This window comes from Thermobia domestica, chromosome 8, assembly GCF_964235325.1.
Source record: "Thermobia domestica chromosome 8, izTheDome1.hap1.1, whole genome shotgun sequence".
Lineage (NCBI taxonomy): Eukaryota > Metazoa > Arthropoda > Insecta > Zygentoma > Lepismatidae > Thermobia > Thermobia domestica.
Genome location: NC_137461.1, coordinates 290,281,365 through 290,300,688, shown reverse-complemented (window position 1 = coordinate 290,300,688; position 19,324 = coordinate 290,281,365). Strand labels below are relative to the sequence as shown.

General features: G+C 36.2%; 1 protein-coding gene across 1 annotated transcript in view; it reads left to right on the top strand.

Moving 5' to 3' along the window:
- Positions 1–19,324, top strand: part of PolA1 (DNA polymerase alpha catalytic subunit) — a 117,128-nt gene that overhangs the window by 76,137 nt on the left and 21,667 nt on the right. Inside the window, exons 20-26 of the mRNA XM_081769986.1 lie at positions 1,632–1,740; positions 3,059–3,198; positions 7,172–7,377; positions 10,450–10,714; positions 13,930–14,104; positions 15,532–15,643; positions 19,081–19,150. Of these exons, the coding sequence (XP_081626112.1) occupies positions 1,632–1,740; positions 3,059–3,198; positions 7,172–7,377; positions 10,450–10,714; positions 13,930–14,104; positions 15,532–15,643; positions 19,081–19,150 (1,077 nt within the window). The remainder of the gene's footprint in view (positions 1–1,631; positions 1,741–3,058; positions 3,199–7,171; positions 7,378–10,449; positions 10,715–13,929; positions 14,105–15,531; positions 15,644–19,080; positions 19,151–19,324) is intronic.

Here is a 19,324-nt window from a genome sequence, read left to right as displayed (position 1 = left end):
CTTAAAGATTTCAATCAGAATTTACATAAGATCGATGCAGAAGTGTAATCAGAATAGACAATTTTTGTATAAAGCACTTTTTCAATTTTTGGTATATTAAGTAATATTCTTACTTCTTCCCTCTTTCTTAACATACAATTTGCAGTATATATATATATATATATATATATATATATATATATATATATATATATATATATATATATATATATATATATATATATATATATATATATATATATATATATATATATATCCCATTTTATCCAGTGTATACCTGGGTGTCAAGGGGAGACTATAGCCCCTATAGCCCCCCTCCTGGATCCGCGCATGTATGTATATAATATTATACTTACAAATAAACCTTTTAATTATAGTGTTCGTTTTCTGTATGAATAGTGAATAAATGTAGTATGAATTGCATGAATATTTCATAACTAACTGCCTTCTTAAGAAGATTATGGCTAGTAATTCCTTCAGTCCACCATTTTCCAATATTCTAGCTGTTTTGAAACAAAAAAGATTGTTTAAGCAAACACTACGCACATAACTCTTTATAACTTTAAACTGGAATGGTTCAAATGTTCATGTCGACATGTGCTTAGACAAACCTGAAGCCGAGAGAAGCTGCAGCCTTAGATTTGTGTAAGCATATGTACGCTACTAAGCATGACATTTAAGGATATAAAAATTCTTCGTAAAACATCTTGTTACACTGAATATTAAAGATGAAACAACCGATTTTTGACACAACCAACCGGTCGAGCTCGGTCCACTCATGCACTTTTATACTCTTTGTATATCATTGAATTCGTACTTAAAGAGAGGTTGGTGTCTTAAAATTGTTTTGTTTCCTCCTTTCGTTAATATGATGATAATACAACCATCATAGGTGTTCTCAATATGGACGCTGGATTGTCCAAGCACAACAGGAAGTTAGGGTACAAACCATGTGCTCAGGAGAAAAAGAATCCGATTACAGGAGTGGGAAAGTGTATGTCCGTTCTGGGGACGGACTGGGTACCGTAGTGGTTAACGTATCGGCACGGTATGCCGAAGATCCGGGTTCGAGTTCCGGTTGAGTCATGCACTTTTTCACTTTGTATATCCCTGATTCTTAGTCAAGATAAAATATGATTATCTCGCTTTGTTTTCCGCAAAGGTAGTTTTGTGTTTACATTTACATCCTTAATTCTATGTTCGAAATATTTAAGTGCTTTGGTAATCAAGATATCGCTGCGTCCCTTGATTTTTTGAAACGTAATCAAAGTATTGCGCAAGAATGGGACACATTAGATAAGCTTCACTCTAACACTTTATTTTTCTGTTCATAGTTTTGTGAGCTGCGCAATATAACTTTGGAGAGCTATTTTAAGGCCACATAACGGGCATTTAAAAAGAAAAAAAAAAACAATAATATTGTATTTCATGTTTCAAAAGAAGTTGGGAAAATTATACCTGTTGGTTTAATTAATTCCAATCTGAAATGTGTGTTTCAGAAATAAAATAAAAGAGGAATTATTTACAACCTCAAATAACTAAAACGTATGTTGACATTTCCATTTTGAGTGTTTGTATCTGAGATGATGGCAGTTACTTACAATGTATTTGTTTTCTTTTGCATTCTGCAGTATAATATCAGGCAGATGGCCCTTAAACTGACAGCAAACAGTATGTACGGTTGCTTGGGTTTTGCCCACTCAAGGTTTTACGCTAAACCCTTAGCAGCTTTGGTAACAGGTTAGTATCAAATAATTTAACAACTAATTTATAGGTTTTACCTTTTATATTTCTTATACTCAAGGCGCAAGAATAAGGGAATCGTACAGTAATAAAGACTTAAGTAGATATTAATCTTATATGTATTGTTGATTGTGGCAAAGGTACCACAAGAGTTTAATGGTAGTGTTCTCTGCAAGTTAAGAGCGGCAAGTTAAGAGCGGCCTAGCCACAACAAAATATCTTTAATTATGAAATGTTGAAAGTTAATTAAAATACAAACCATATGAGAAAACAGGTCACCATATGAAGTATTGTTAATGGATGGGAATTTAATGAACATTCGAAGAATGAAAAAGTACAGAACTGAGGCGGCTAAACCAATACGCTACTCAGTGCGCTCCTTAAATAGCACACATCACTGAGGACCTGGTATGTGAACTATCCGAATATCCATGTTTAAGAGGGGGGCGCGGTGGCTCAGTGGTAGAGCGTTCACCTCCGGTGCTTGGGGTCCCTGGTTCGATCCCAGCTCGCGCCGTGTGGACTTTGTGGTGGACAAACACCATGCTCGTGGGTTTTCTCGGGGTTCTCCCGTTTCCTCCCACTTTCTTCATTCCACCATTTCACTCATCTCTCATCATCACCGTCTCCTTTAGCCTAACCGGCAGAAGCGTGTGACTTAAAACTTAAAGATTTCATTTCATTTTCCATGTTTAAGAATTCTTCAGTATTTGCACACCAATTTTTAGAGAGGTAAGTGGAGAGTGATCAAGTACTCCCAAACAGACTCTCAAAAAATAATCGTGGAAGTACCGGAGGTTCTAAAAGATGGATATTTGAATAGTTTACATACTAGTTCCTCAGTGATGTCTTGACTACGATCGATTTTATAGTAGTGAAATTATGGACTTTTAAAGTTATTTTTTTTTCACGATTTTGGTACCTTGTAAACACAAAAATATCTACTTTTGAGCACGGATCCATATTAACTTTTTTTTTTTTTTTTTTTTTTTTTATTTGAGGAAACTGTTCCCGAAATATTGAGACACACTTTTGCAATACCCTGTATATATATAAATATAGATAGATAGATATGCTTTACACCGGGAGATAATAATATTCAGATTAAATAAGAATCACTGACAAAGAAATTTCAATATTGAAAACTTTTTTTTAGTTATTATTTAATTACTGTTAATATTAATTTCTTGGGAGTAATATATGTATATTTTTAAATTGAATATTTTCTGTTTTGATTAAACACGTTCGTAAAGTGTAATAAATGTCCCTGTTTACTTAATTTGTACCAAGTAATGTTTTACTGTCATTATTATAGCGAAAGGAAGAGAAATTTTAATGAACACAAAAGATCTTGTGCAGAAGATGAATTTCGAAGTTATCTACGGTGATACGGATTCAATCATGATTAACACTCGTTGCACTGATTTCGACGAAGTCTTTAAAGTTGGGACTAAGGTAAGAAATCCAGGTATTTTAGAATTCGTTTGTCAAGAAATTATTTTCCTCAAAGTTGAATTGGATTATGGTAGTAATATGTGGCATGGTTTTTTTTTAACAGAAGTCATTATTTACACGACTGTAAAATGAATGAATGATGTATGCAACCTTCTTAAACTTAAAATACAACTTTAAAGTACTCTTATGCTCTTCAAACAACTGAAATATTTTTATGATCTTAACACGATAACCGTGTGATGGCTATTTTGATGCAGTCTTATGTTATATGATCATTTTATATTAATGTAAATAATGGCACCTTGACATATATTGAAAGGTTATCATCTATTGAGAGATAATCATGCTACTATTCTTCGATCCAAGTTTCAAAGAAGTCCACAAATACAGTTTGCTATGGTTTGTTTGAGTATATACAGCTAGTGCTTATATTACACGTATTACAGTAGTAACTACAATGACCCGCCCATTAGCAGAGTGTATAGCTGAGTTAGACATTGGTATTTTTGTATTTCTCCTCTTATGTTTTATCACCTCTACTTTGTATTTCTCATTTCTTCTTCCATCTCCTGTATTTCTCCATTTGTCTTCTATCTCCTGTACTTTGTATTTCTTCCTGTGTTTTCCATCTCCTCTACTTCGTATTTCTGTTTTATGTTCCATGACCTTTGTATTTCTCTCTGTGTATTCCACTGCCTTTGTATTTTTTTCCTTTTGTGATTCATATCCTCTACTTTGTATTCTTTTGTGTTCCGTTTGCTCTACTTTGTATTTTTTCCTTTCGTGTTTCATCGCCTCTATTTTGCATTTCTCAACATGTATTCCATCGCCAGTAAGTCAACCCAATTTGAGACCCAACAGGAAACAACAGTTACAAGACTGCTCCGGCACTACTATAATATCGCATTGATATTATCTTAAACGAACGTTGTGCCTTCCTTGTGGTTTCCAGCTCTGGTTACCGAATATACCTGCTGCGACAAGATAATGGCCCACAAGCCCAGCAAATTACTACTACGTTTGTGATAGTGTAACAGTTGTATATTTCTTACTTGTCCCATCTGTTATATATCGTTTCTGGTGCTTACAGCACAATCCTTCAGTGACTTGTTAATATAAAATTAAATATGTTGTTACTAAAATTAAATAAAGCAGATAATAATGGCTCCAAGTACTATTTTGTTCGCACCCTCGTCCAATCGCAGCGCAGTTTTGGAGTGAAGCTGTCTTGCATTTTAGATCGTTGCAACGGACACCAATTTGAAAGCTAATGGTGAGAGTTACTGTTAACAAGGAATTCGTATACTTAACAGTGTACGTTTTTGATCCAGTTTGGCAGGATTCGAGTACATATACCTATAAACCGTAAAAGCTTAGTTAAAGCCACGTCAAATGTGTGTACGTTAGTCAATTAAACTGATACTTTGCTTATGTTCGGACGATCGCATAGGTGTTCAACAACTTAGCATTTACAGGGTGTTCGGGATAAATTTGACACTTGTATAGGTGAAAGTCATAAACAGGGAATAGCATCTTAAAACCAAATTGTGTTGACCTCATGGAAACTCTACAGAATAAAGAGAACCAGACAAAGCAAAACCACTAAAAAACAAAAAAAAAAAAAAAAAAAAAAAAAATCGCGTCCACAACAGCCTCAAGGCGGCTTCGAAATCTGGAACAGGCAGCCTTCATGGTATACCAAGGGAGAGCTGCAAATGCCTCCTGAATCCGGTCGATCAGCTGGGTCTTCGTTCTTCAGGCAGTGCGGTTGGTTAGTTGCTCTACCACGCCCCACACATAATAATCCATAGGATTGCAATCAGGGGAGTTTTGGGGGCCAGATGTCGGGACCGGTGAAGTCGTAAAAATTGTCAGACAACCACTTCAGGGTCTTCCCAGCAGTATGGCAGGGAGCAGTCTTGCTGCTACACGTAGGGTCGTCCAGCAGCCACTCTTTCCACCCAAAGCTTCACAACAGTGGATAAAAGCTCCACATACCCATGTGCAGTGAGCTTGAGTTCTCCTTCACATTCTCCTGCAATTGTTGCATGAATTTCTGTGTGCGGCGGCAATCAGACAGTCTTCTGTACTCTTTTCTTGCAGCCACAGCTTCGTAGTCCCCGTTGCACTTCTGCATTTCACTTCGTATCGCTTTCACAGTATTTTAAGGAGCACTGAGCGGCTGTCGTGATTGCAGAATTTGGGTGTCCGCCGCGAATCATCATGATGCACGTAACTCTTTTCCAATATTCTGGTGGCTTCCACTAGTCCATTGCAGTTCTGTGTGACTTCACAGCTGTATCTGAAACCAAAGAGAAGAAATATGTGAGAACTCAAGCAACACCCTCCGTGAACGCATATTTATATGGAGTCAAACCAACTGTCAGATTTATCCCGAACACCCTGTATTTGTCAGAGAAATTGGAGATTTTAAGATAGTTTTCCAGCGTCTTGCATGAACAACAGGTTATTTGGTGCACTGATATCGGCGTGGTGAGAATCTGACCATTTCTATATTAGAGACATGATCCGTCATATCTTGAAGATTAATAAAGATGAAGCGTAGTGGTAATGGCCCTATACGATATTCGGCATTCAAAGTCAGATGACCAGACAAAATTTGTCAGTTGATCGTAGTTACATTGGATAAAGATGTAGATGTGTGTTGGGTGATACCGTTGGTGGATAAAGTTTAGAAAATTAATAACCGAGACTTTGAGTTTGAAAGAAGCGGTTTAGTATTTCAAAGTATTTTAATTGTAAAGGGTCGAAACCTGATCTAGTTATTGAGATAGGCTGTGAAAGTGTTATGTTGTGAATGTGACGGTTGGTTTCGACAATGGACAAAGTTTGGACATTGGTCATTTTGGAATGTATTTGGTGGAGATTTAAAAAAAAAAAAAAAAAAAAAAAAGTTCTAGAATTGCATTTGTAAGTGTAAGTGCACCGTGAAAAATTTCGTCTCAACTTGCTATTCTTGAGGAAATAAAATTTAAAAGTCAATCTCAGTGATAACTTTTAAGTTCGTCATTCCAAACTGCTTAATTAACCAATCCATTTTTAAACCTCCTCTTGGCAATAATGACACTTAGTATTACATAAATTAATGTTGATATATGCTACTGGCTAACTGAGGATTTCTTTATTAACTAATATCAGTATACATATCGAGACAGTTTAAGTTTCTCTATGAGACATATTCATTTAGGGCTGCTATACACTATGATATAAGTCCTAGGAAATATCTTAGGATGTATCTGAGGAAAAATGTTACGACGCATCTCGTAGGAAATCCTACCCTTTTGTGCCATAACACGTAATTACACTGCACATCCTACTGATATTGATACCAGGCGCTATATTGTTAAATTGCACACCTCTAAAAAAAAAAGTACAAAAATCAGAAGATAAATTAGCAAAACACCTCATCAGTCTCTGCACCACATTTCATTTTGTCGAGTTTTGATTTCACTTTCTCGCACCTGATGTCACTTAAATCGAAATCTTAAGAATTTTCGTTCCGAAATAGTATGTGCTCTAAACAAGAGAAATCTCATATGATCGTTCAGAACATAGGAAATGACATGCGATCTGATGCCATACACGTTGAGATTTTGTCTCTAGGAAAAATCATGAGATATTTCCTAGGATTTATCCTATACTGTATAGTAGGCCTTAGAGTGTATTCTACTTTATTATTAACCCTTTTCCAATGTTATATTTGTATGCTTGTTTTACGTGATTTTTGAACTTGAAGGAGAGTATCCAAGTCAAATTAATGTATTGATTAATTCAGAAGTTGATCAAGTCTTAGTTTATTTTAGGGTGTAGGAGATGAATTAAAAATTACAAAGAAACCCAGCATTCATTTGTTGTGAGACCGTTCTGTTTATTTGTAATAATAGAAGGCATTCTTTTTTTCGTGGACCAATTGAAATAATAAAATGTGTCGTTTGTTCATAATTTGTTGTAGGTAAAGAGTGAAGTAAATAAACTGTATCGCCAAGTGGAGTTAGACATTGATGGAGTTTTCAAGTACATGCTGCTTTTGAAGAAAAAGAAGTATGCAGCAGTGACCATTTCTCGTCGTCCAGATGGAACACTGGTCACTGAGCAGGAACTCAAAGGGTTGGACATCGTGCGAAGAGATTGGTCGCAATTATCTGCGGAAGCTGGCAAGTAAGTACACAGTATGGATTTATGTAGTACGAGTTAGATACAGTATGCAGCATTAATTTATTGACATAAAGTAATAATTATAATAAATCAAAAATGTCACACAGCAATTTATATTCGTTACTTTAAAACAAAATTTTGTCATAGTACAGGGTCTTAAACCATTATTTTATGTTTAGAAGTTAATTAAATACCAGATTGTTTAAAGTATTGACCCTTGGGATGTCAAAATTGTGAGCAGATTTATTGTAATTTGAAAATAACATTATGAAATGATCTGTTTTTCCGGCAACTCTGGGGCCTCGGTGGCTCAGTGGTAGAGCGTTCTTGTCTGGTGCGTGGTGTCCCTGGTTCGATTCCAGCTTGCACCAAGTGGGCTTTGTGGTGGACGAACACTATGTGCGTGGGTTTTCTCGGGGGTTCTCCCACTTTCTTCATTCCATCATTTTCTCCATTTTTCTCATCATCACCGTCTCCTTTAGCCCTCGTGCGACGTAAAACTCAGATTCCATTTCTTCTTCTTCTATTTTTTTTTTTGGCAACTCTATAATCCCGTTGCTATAGAAAATCTGGTTTTGGTAAAAAAAAAAAAAAAAAAAAAATCACGTAGTTTTTCAGAGACCTCTTTTCAAATTAACACTATTTGGGGAGTTGTGCAGAGACCAATACAAATGTTCTGACAGTGCGGGCCCGAGTTATACAATGGACACTTTGAAGTCTCTGGGCCACCTTTTTTCAATTTCTGACGGGTCGTTAAAGATATATGCATTTTCAGCGTGGCATACGACATCCGTTCTGTTGAGCAGTTTCAGTCGTTTCTTTTGAATTACTAGGCACACTCGCACTAATTGTCGATAGCACAGATCCGAGTCTACCGTTTTGCCCGATGGCAACAGTTCATAATGCACGATCTCCTTCCAATCTTACCAAACGCATACCATAATCTTCCTAAGCATCAATATTCCCACAGACTGTAAAGTGGAGCTTTTCGCTTCTACCATGATCTTTTTGCATATTGTCGTCTTAGGTTATCTACTTTTCATTATTCGTGATCAGCCGCTTCAGAAATGGTGAAAGTTCGTTTCGTTTCAGTAGGGGTTAGCAGAATCGAGAAAATGTTTCTTTGAGTTCGATCATATGGCACTTAAACGTTGAATTTCTTATTTGTATCCAACTTTCTCCAAATGGTTTAATAGGGGGGCGCGGTGGCCCAGTGGTAGAGCGTTCACAATCTACGGTGCTTGGGGTCCCTGGTTCGATCCCAGCTCGCGCCGTGTGGACTTTGTGGTGGAGAAACACCGTGCTCGTGGGTTTTCTCGGGGTTCTCCCGTTTCCTCCTACTTTCTTTCCACCATTTCACTCATTTCTCATTATCACCGTCTCCTTTAGCCTAACCGGTATAAGCGTGGGACGTAAAACTTAAATATCTCATTTTTCCAAAGAAGAAGACTATTTGATGATTGATGGTTTAAGACTATTTGGTGATTAATGTTTAGATCATTGGTAATGTCGTGACTTTTTACACGGTGGTCTTGCTCGATTTTTGCCAGAAAATCATCCACTTTTGCTGTAATTGGTGGCCCACAGCGAGAAATGTCATATAGACATCGAAATCTCTAGAATGAAAGCGACTAAACCATCTTTTGGCGTGTTGCTTTTGGTAATGTATCTTGTCCATAAACAGCATTTACACAATTTTTCGAAATAAAATCGTAAAATGTAGCGCAGTTTTCAGGAAAGTTCACTGATCTTCACGGCGCAATACCTTACGTTTGGTTACAAGAGTTCAAACCCTTTTTGCACATGTACTAGCTTCAACTCCTAGCTGTCAGCTGGCATTACGCCTGACAAGTTGCAACACACATATACCCTCAGATTTGGGACACTGACGCCATACGACGCAACCATGTGTTGCAGGAATCTTCTTGGTGCACAGTGAGATACGTTCATACTTGCACAGAACTGCTGCGCCAAGTCGATGGGCTGAGTTATTGATTAGCAGTGATAATCTAAAGTTCTTGGTATGGCATCTTGTCACGAAATGAGATATGAACAGTTTTGCGATATAACTTCGCGGATGGTTTAAACGTAGGTCAGTACTTAGAAGAAATGACTCGTGCACTGAGTGGTGTCTGTCCACATCGTATGTCTATAGTCAGGTGGTACAAAGACTTCCAAAACGGAAATTTCACTCTGGAGGACACTTAGAGGGCGGGTAGGCCACGAACGTCAGTTACGGAGGAAAATGTTACTGCTGTTAGGAAAATGCTTGACGAAGACAGGCAAGTGATCTACCAGCAGATTGAGGATACCTTAGGTCTAAATGCACCAGCAATCCGTTCGATTTTGCAAGTTCATTTACACGTGAAGAAACTTTGTTGCCTCTAGGTGCTGCAAATGTTTGAAAAAGAAAAATCTCAATATATGAACAACATCGTGACAAGTGACGAGACTTGGTTGTATTATTATGTTGTGCCGACCAAGACTCAGAACGAAGTTTGGATCTTTGATGATGAGGATACATCTGTAGCTGTCAGAAAATCCGGATCAGTAAAGAAAATAGTAGCTGTATTTTTTATAATCGAGTGAAATTATGGAGCGTGTCGTTTCGGACACAAAAGACAGTCACAACTAAGTGATATTCTGAACAGTGAATGCCTAAAGTCACCGAATCTTTGAAGGACCTACGACCAAGTTCAAGAATGAACACCAGGTTCCTCCATCATGACAATGCTCCAGCTCACCTCGCAAAAGTCTGCGCCGAATATTTGACCACTACAAGACTGAAACTTCTTGAACACCCTCCTTACAGTCTTAAGACCTTGCATCCTGCGACTTTGGATCTTCTGAGGGCTTGGAACAACGAGTGTACCTTACTCCCTAGTAAAATTTTAAAGTCTGGTTTTAAAATTGGTTTCGGAAGATGGAGAGGAGTATTGAATGTGGTGAAAATTATAATGAAAATAAATAAATAAATAAAACTGTATTGAAAAACTTTCCTAGTATCCTTTGTACTTCTTAGATGACCTGTTTTATCAACGACAGTATTTAATTTATTTGTTCATTTTATTTCAGATTAGTTTTGGAGCAGATTTTGTCTGATCAGTCTCCCGACGAAAGGATCGAGAACATACACGCTCATTTGGAGAATCTGAGGGAAGAGTTGGAAAACGGGAAGGTTCCGATTCAGCTTCTGGCTATTACTAAACAACTGACGAAAAACGCCGAGGACTATGCTGATAAGAAAAGCTTACCTCACGTGCAGGTTGCTATGAGGATCAACTCAAGAGGAGGGAAAAAGCTAAAGCAAGGAGACGCCGTGTCCTATGTCATATGTGATGTATGTTTAGGATTTTTTAGTTCTAAGTTCAGTTATTGATCACTGTTTACATTTCATTTGAGTTACTTGTGCGTTTTTGTTAGCTCAAATTGGACATTAAAAGTAATTAAAGACCCATTTTAGACTTACAAACTATACGCTATACATTAGTATAGGAAATCTTACAAAATGGTTGTATTCGTTCGTTCGTCTGTCGATAAGTAGAGCAAAAATGGTCAAAAATAGCGAGAAATAATTATATTGTATGTGTTTAAGTCCCAAGATTAAGTTTAATCTCTGTCCTTAACCCTCAAGGCCAGTGGTTCTCAAACTTCTTACCGCAATCGACATTAAATATTAAAAAAGTACTTTGTGGCCCACCTACTTTTATGGTGGTATTTCAAACTAATTAACTTTGTAAATCATATTTCTAATTTTTGCTTATAAAGGTAACACAGAGCTAACACTATTTTCAACGCAATGCCCTACCCCGTGACAGATTTTGACTCACCCATTCTCTTGTCATCTTAACCCAGCATCTCTATTGACTGTACAGCAGGGCAATGTTCTGAGTAACCACTTACTCTTCACCCCATTAGCAAACGCTTTCAATTTTCATTTCCTGAATGGCGCTTACTTTACAACATATGTTTCTGCATCAAAATAAAATTTTCACAATTAAAAGGAAAAACTTCGCGCGTCCCACCAAAGAAACGACCCGCGACCCACACTTTGAGAAACACTACTCTAGCCAACTGGGAGTGGATTGTTTCAGTTTCATTGTTGATTGCAATACACCAAAAACTTTAAAAGTGAGAAACTTTCTCTGATACGGTTTCAGTGTCCCAAACAGAGGTTGAATCTCGTATTTAATCTATCTATTCTAACCGGAAGTTGTAGAAATCTTATAATTTCCAGTTATAATATTAATCACTATAGATCAGTTGTTTCCAACCATATTTGTCTGGCGCCTACTTCGTGAACGCTCCATACTTTAGGCCCCCTTCGCCCGCTCTTTGAACTCGTTGGTCTGGACCTGCTTCCGCCAAGTAAACTTTGTGGTGGACAAACACCGTGTGCGTGGGTTTTCTCGGGGTTCTCCCGTTTCCTCCCACTTTCTTCATTCCACCATTTCATTCATTTCTCATAGTCACCGTCTCCTTTAGCCTAATCGGCATAACCGTGGGACGTAAAACTCAAAGATTTCATTTCATTTCATTTCGTTGGTCTGGGCACTTTTATGATTTCAAATGCAGCATTTAATTCTTAAATTTTCAATAATAGTGATAATAATAATAATTCTGACGACTTTATATGTATTTCCAGCAAAACTTCATGATGTTTTCAAATCACTTTGGAAACGAAATAAAACACCGCAAGAAACAAGGTATATAGGTATTAGTGTATTTACTTTTAAATCTTTTTATCAGTAACTATTATCCAATTTTAGAGAATCATTTGCTTTCATCTAGTTAATTGAAATATACTGAAGATGTGATTCCTATGTCAACATGTTATAATATATATGTATTTTTTATGTCATTGATACTTCATTCATTACTAATTGATTCTTAATTTTAATACAACATACTAACGGATTCATCAGTGTGGCGGTGATTTACAAGAATACACCTTAAGTAAAAGGGAGAATATATTATGTACTACTTTAAATTTTTACAAATCAAGATGATTTATCTTCATCTGTTATTTCTTAATTTTAGAAACGCACCTACCTCACATCTAAAATAATTATTTTTGTCGGTGGCAACACACGACTTCCGAAATATTAATGAGTATTTAATTAGAAGAGGATTTTTTTAAGTGCATAAATATCAATTAATCTTCACCTTGCGTCCAAAGATAAAAGTTTTCGTGAAGGACAGAATAGTGACCCTGAAGTGTGAAAATGTATCAGGATACAGATTCCAATTACCGAACGTTGCGCCAATAACGTTATTTCCATTGCAGAGGGCTCCGTTGGATCACCATGAGGGAATCATGTTCCATTCTTTTTTCACAGCTTTCCAGAGTCCATTCTCAGTTATCATACTTCTGCCCAAAACCCTTTTAAGCAGTCCAGATACACAAAAGTCCGTTGGATTTGTATCTAGAGACTTCACAGGTATATCATTGAAAGATATTGTCTGTATTCCAGTAGACCCTTCATATTCTGGTAGAATGCGAGGAACGAACTTGAGACGTGTGATGAAGCTTTGTCTTTATGGATGCTTACCATCTTGATCTTGTTTACGTATATTTCTGGTAGCTCCTGCTCGTAGATCAGCCTTGGTATCTCCTATTGGTAGAACTGCGAATTGATTTTCCAGTTTCTCTTAATCCTGCGAATCTTCAGTTTGCCTCTGTGACAGTAGCCGGTATCCACCATGAACCCTTTCGGGAAATTTCTGACCTACTTCGCATCTTTGCCTCTGTACATGATGGCTCTTAATTTGTCGCAGTCGGAAAGGCACTCTCACGCCTCATCTAATGTACCACCATCTGTGGTTTGCTAGATGCCGTCTGTACAGCTTCCAAGCGTTACAGTTGGCGTTCCTGTCGGTTGGTATCGGTAAGATTATGGCTAGCCTTAAACACCTTCCAAGATTCAGTCGTTTCCGCAAAGTATCGTCGACATTTCCCAAAGACACATTTACACGATTGGCAATCTGTCTTTCAGTCGGGAGATTCTCTTGTATGGACATTTTGCAAAGTTTCGTCTGCATGCTGGCGGTGGCTTGCGTGCACAGTCGTGTTCTCGTTTCCTGGGTTGAGAACCGAATGCTGAGGCCACGGAATCCTTAAATTTACCGGTCAAATTCTTGATTTAAAGTTAAGCTAATATCATAATCCTTGTCCCTTAACGCTGCTTCCTTATCATTGAAACCCTAAACTTCGCTCCGTAAAGAGCTACAACATAACCCTCCCAAAGCGACTCAGTTTTGACTGTATTTTCCGTCTAGCGGGAAAACAAATACTTGGAAAGATTATACAATGTACTCTTCCCAAAAGCGAGTAAATTTGGACGGGATATTTGTCCCAGCAAGAAAACACAAACACACTGTTAAACTACAGTGAGAAACGCGCCTGATCAGGGAGGATGAATCCCATTTTGTCAACAACGAACGGCCCTCTGTAACAGGCCATGAAAATCAAAAACTAACTTGCATAAAATATTAACTTTAAATGTATTAAATTTGCTTTTGGTAATATAAAATTTTTGTTACTGTTTATTGTAGGACGGTAGTAATCTTCCAGCAACTCAGAGGGCATACCATATTGATGAACTTAAAAACAACGAAAATCTAAAAATAGATGTCAAGTATTATTTGTCGCAGCAGATACATCCAGTAGTTTCACGATTGTGTGAACCAATTGAGGGCACGGATGCTGCTCGGATTGCAGAATGTTTAGGTAAGAAGATGGAAGCAAACAACAAGTTGTGTTTGCAATTCACAAATCCATTTGTTACAACTAAATCAGTAGAATTAGATGAAATATATAAAATTCAGTAAAATTTTGCTTTCAGTCAGCTGATGTGGGAAGCAGATTTAATGAGAAGCTTTTAATAGCTGTAATCAAACTAAAGTAATCAAAATTCTACATTTTCTTCCATTTCACATATATCTAGTAATTTCTTTTCAGTTGTGCTAGGTGAGAGCTTGATCCTAAAGGGTGCGCAGGAGATGTTGATTTTAACACATAGTTTTACTTCTATCCGATCATAGTGTTCAAGTGTTTAGTATGCTTTATGATATCCATTCTCAATTTTAAACAGTGATCCTGTCATCAATTTTTTCGAGAGGAAGGAAAAGAATAATGAGTAAGGAATTTGGTGTTAGTAATAAGCCAAATAAAAAGACCCGTGGGTCCGCGGTGCTCAGTGGTAGAGCGTTCACCTCAGGTGCATGGGGTTCTTGGTTCGATTCGAGCTCGCGCCAAGTGAGTTTTGTGGTGGACAAACACAAGTGTCCGTGGGTTTTCTCGGGGTTGTCTCGTTTCCTCCTCCATTCCCGTAAAACTCAACAATTTTATTTAATTTTATTTGAAAGATCTGTCAAAGAGAAATAAATTATAACTATCAACTAATACACAATGTATACTGGACGTTAATAAACTATATTAACGAACTCTTAACAGGTAACTCCTCACATCAAAGAAAGAGAGAAAAAAAATAATATGGACCTGTTCGAAAAAGTGCATAGTTTCAAAGCTAGAGCCGTCCAAAAGCGGAAAAAAAAACGCAGCACATCTCATTCCCAATACGAGGAACCATGTCAAATTTCTTATGCGTACGTATGTAAATATAACATGAAGATTTTTACATTTTTGTTATATATTATTATACCTATATATTGTTAGATACCTATATATTGGCGGCGGCAAAATAACACCACCAAACTCGGGAGATTATTCCTTATAGCAAATGAAAGAAAAAAGTTCAGATAAAGATGAGTGGAAAAACGTCTCTTTTCAGAGTTACTAATTGCCGAAAATCATGTATTAAAATGACTGTTTGAAACCTATGGAATGTAACACAAGCGGTTTGTGAAAATACACAGGAACTAATATACACTCTACCTAAATACATAAAGTAATTTGGGTACTCATTCCGTGAGTACCAGAGGATTGTGAAACATGGATATTTAGATACCGCATACTATGTTCTGTGCAATTCCGTGAACTATTTGCGATAGGTCCTATAATTTTTAAGCCGGAACATTTTAATACATGATTTTTCACATTTTCGGTGGTCAATAACTCTTAAAAGAGCCAGTCGATCCATCTTTATTAATTTTTTTTTTTGTGAATTGATACATATGTCAATCTTTGTATTCCAGGCCTGGATCCGACAGCCTACCGTCAATCCATTGCTCAAGCAGAGGACGATGACGTCAATGTAGGGGAGAGGTCCATATTGATGGATGAAGAAAGATTTAGATTCTGTGATAAGTGAGTATCTTCATATATGGAATGTATATTATTATTATGTAGAGAAAGGAAACCGTTGTATTCACTTGAAATCACACGTAGCTACAGTCAGTTGTGTGTCGATGAAATAAAGAGGGACAATTCTATTCTTACTTCCTGTACGAGGAATCGAAAAGTTGATCACAAGGCGTGCCAGATTTGTGATGGGCAAATAGCATATCCATGAATCTACCTACAGATTTAAGAGCTTGGGAAAATGCTGTTTACACACACAAAATGGATGATTTTAGTGAATAAATAAATAAAAGTTTTTTTTCCGTTTTTTTTTTCCTCTGCATTGTATAAAAATAAATATTTAGAGTTTTTGAGAATAGAAGAAAACTGATCATTTCATAGCAAACAAAACAGCATATCGTGGACCCGGTGGGTTCTACAATACCAACAAATGGTTTTGTGGTGTGTACAATAGAACTATAATCAAATTATTACCAGTGGTAGAGAAGATAAAGTTCTTACATAATTATAAGCAAACTCGTTGCATAATGTTAATGTTTCATGTTATGCAACCATAAAGCAAAATTACAACTGTCCGTAGGTATTCCTAATGTGAATGGTTGTGCTGTTTCATATATATATATATATATATATATATATATATATATATATATATATATATATATATATATATATATATATATATATATATATATATACACAGGGAGGTAGTTAACTCCACCGAAAAACTTTTGGAGGCGGTTCCTGATACGAAATGAAAGAAAAAAGTTCTAATAAACATGGGTCGAAAAACGTCTCCTTTCAAAGGTATGAACTATCGAAAATTCGATATATCACGGGAAACTATAGGGCCTATCCCAAGCGGTTTAAGGAATTACACAGAAACTGGTATACGCTCTATCTAAATATCCATGTTTCAGAATTTACCGGTACCAGCGAAACAAACGCACCATTAGCACTTAAAGGAGTATCCCTATACTTCAACTTCCTTTTCACAGTTCCTTTCACCGATAACGGAGGATGGTAAAACATGGATATTTAGATAGACTAGTATAGATAGGCTGGTATAGATAGAGTACATACTAGTTCCTGTGTAATTCCTTAAACTGCTTGGATAGGTCCTATTGTTTCTAAGTTAGGGAGTTTTGAAAAATGATTTTTCGAATTTTCAATGGATCATAACTCTGAAGAGGCATGTTTATTTTTTTCTGCCCATGTTTATTAGAACTTTTTTATTTCATTTCGTATAAGGAATCGCCTCCCAAAGTTTGTCGCTGGAGTTACCTACCACCCTGTATATATATATATCGAGTGTTCTTTGAAAATAATAGAGCACCATTCTACAAGTTAAAATAAAATAATATAAATATATTATAATTTTATACCTTTCGGGTCTTCGTCTGGAAACATACAATTAGATACCTACCAAACCATAAAATAGTTACATTGACTTTTTCCATATTGCAGTCAAAGTCGATAGACGTTGACACTAGCACCACCTATTAATCATTGATGCAAGTGCTTGATGGATCCGTAGAGCAACGCTGGTGCTTCAAAGTTAATGTACGACGTCGCTACATAGTGAAAATTTTCATTTTCCATAGCAGCTAAAGGAAGCTTCGGAGGGTATACTTTTATATAGCATTTTCGCTTTTTTTTTTTTTTTTTTTTTTTAACCTGAAGAATAGGGCTCCGTTGTTCGTGGGCGCCATTTTTAGAATATATATTTGGTAGCTTACTGTGATGCTTAACTTCGTGTGAAAACCATAAATTGTTTACCTAAATTCGCATAAATTGATTTTCCAGACGGTATTTTGGTTAGCTTATTGTAACTTCTTTGTCGGTGTATATGCAGACCTTCGTTGAAACCAAAAGCTCAGTTAAGTAAGCAATTTATAATTTGCATTGATTAAAGTATACACAAAATGCAAACCTTAACTTCGTATGTTTTTCTTTTTAATTAGTTGTACTGGATTTCAAGTTGGGAACACGGTACGTGAAAAAAAAAAAAAAAAACATTGTTTTGAGAGACCCATAATCATAATCTTTATCTGTGGACATGTAGTCCTAACTTCAATTCATAATCATCTAATCTCTCTTTTAACTATATCACATAATAGATGTAAAACTAAAAAAAGTGACTCAGTCAAATCATTTCTTTTTTCGGCGTATTTACTAGTGTGACTCACGAATATGCCTTTGCACTTTGGTATCGGTTAAACAACCAAAACACATTCATTATTATTCTCAAATCAACTTCCTTCCTTTAGTACTAGCAGGGTTGGCAAAGACCTTTTTTAAAAAACCAAAAATCCCGATTTTTTGTGTAAACATTTTTTAAAAATAATTTGTTCTGTGTATTTATATTACATTTGAACAGAAATAAGTTGGTTTCGCCTTGATGTTATTATGCAACAACGGGGTTAGCTGAAAGGGGTCGTATAAGCTTAAAGCGGAATCCAAACCGTTTCTCGGCTTACATCCAAGAGAAATTGTTCTCCATTTGGACTCAAAATCGGGACTAATTTCCCAAAGTGCGATGAGTACCGACTCAGTCACGAAGGACTCCTGATAGAAATAAGTTGTATTGATCTTTACATATTTGTTAATATAATTGTTAAGAGTCATTTCAGAAGGACAAAGAGATACAGTTGCACAAGTGAAACCATTATACAAAATTATATATAAATCTAGAAACTCTCGCCTTAGCCATTGGTAAAATTCTGTTATTAATTTAAATGCAAAGCAATAACAGGAAAATCCCATTATTGCTTTGTGTGTAAAATTTTAAGGTCAGCGTATCATAATCAGTACGCTAAAACTCAGGTATTAAATTACAAATTTAGTATGTAGATATCATTCAATAAAATTAGAACAAAGTCCAATCCAAGCTAATGTTAGAGCTAAGTAGGCAGTCGATAAATTTTGCCAATTTCTATCAAAATATTTAAACAACCTTGGCTTCTTTATAAAATAACAGACATTCAGGCAAGCAGAAATATACAATTTGGTTTCGTTTCGTATGTTTAGGCTTAATATCCTTAAGTAATACCGAGGTTATCAAGGCGAAAGTAACACCCGAACCATTACTTGGTTTACACTTGAAAGAAGGGTTGTGGTTCGCTCGAGAATTGAACATAGGACGCCTTGATTAAAAGGTGAAAAGGATATAAAACTAATGCAGATGGTATATGTGGGAACGTTACCGTGCAGTTTTTCTTTGAAAATACCTGCTGGTTTAAACCAGCGAACCCTGAGTAGTGGCATTGTTTTCAGAGAATATAAATGAGATAATAATAAATGTGTATAAATATTCTTTTCCTTGTGTCGTATCTTTGTTTTCTTCTACTGAAGGACGTAAATATGACAGTAATTTTATACAAGATATACCTTCAATTATACGTAAACATATAAGGACATACTTTTTTTCCTTTCTTTTGCAGATTTAAGTTCAAATGCATGAATGAACAGTGCCAAGAGGAGATAGTGATGGATGGACCAGTTAGGAAAGTGGTAAGGTACTTTTAATATACTACTTACCCAAATAACATTTCTTTCAATTGTGTTTCTTTCTGATATTTCAAGTGCTTCTCCCGGGCACTTGCCGTCTGGGTCACAAAGCGTAAGTCGAGTTTTAAGTAAGACCTTCTTCTTCTTCTTCATCATTATTATTATTATTATTATTAT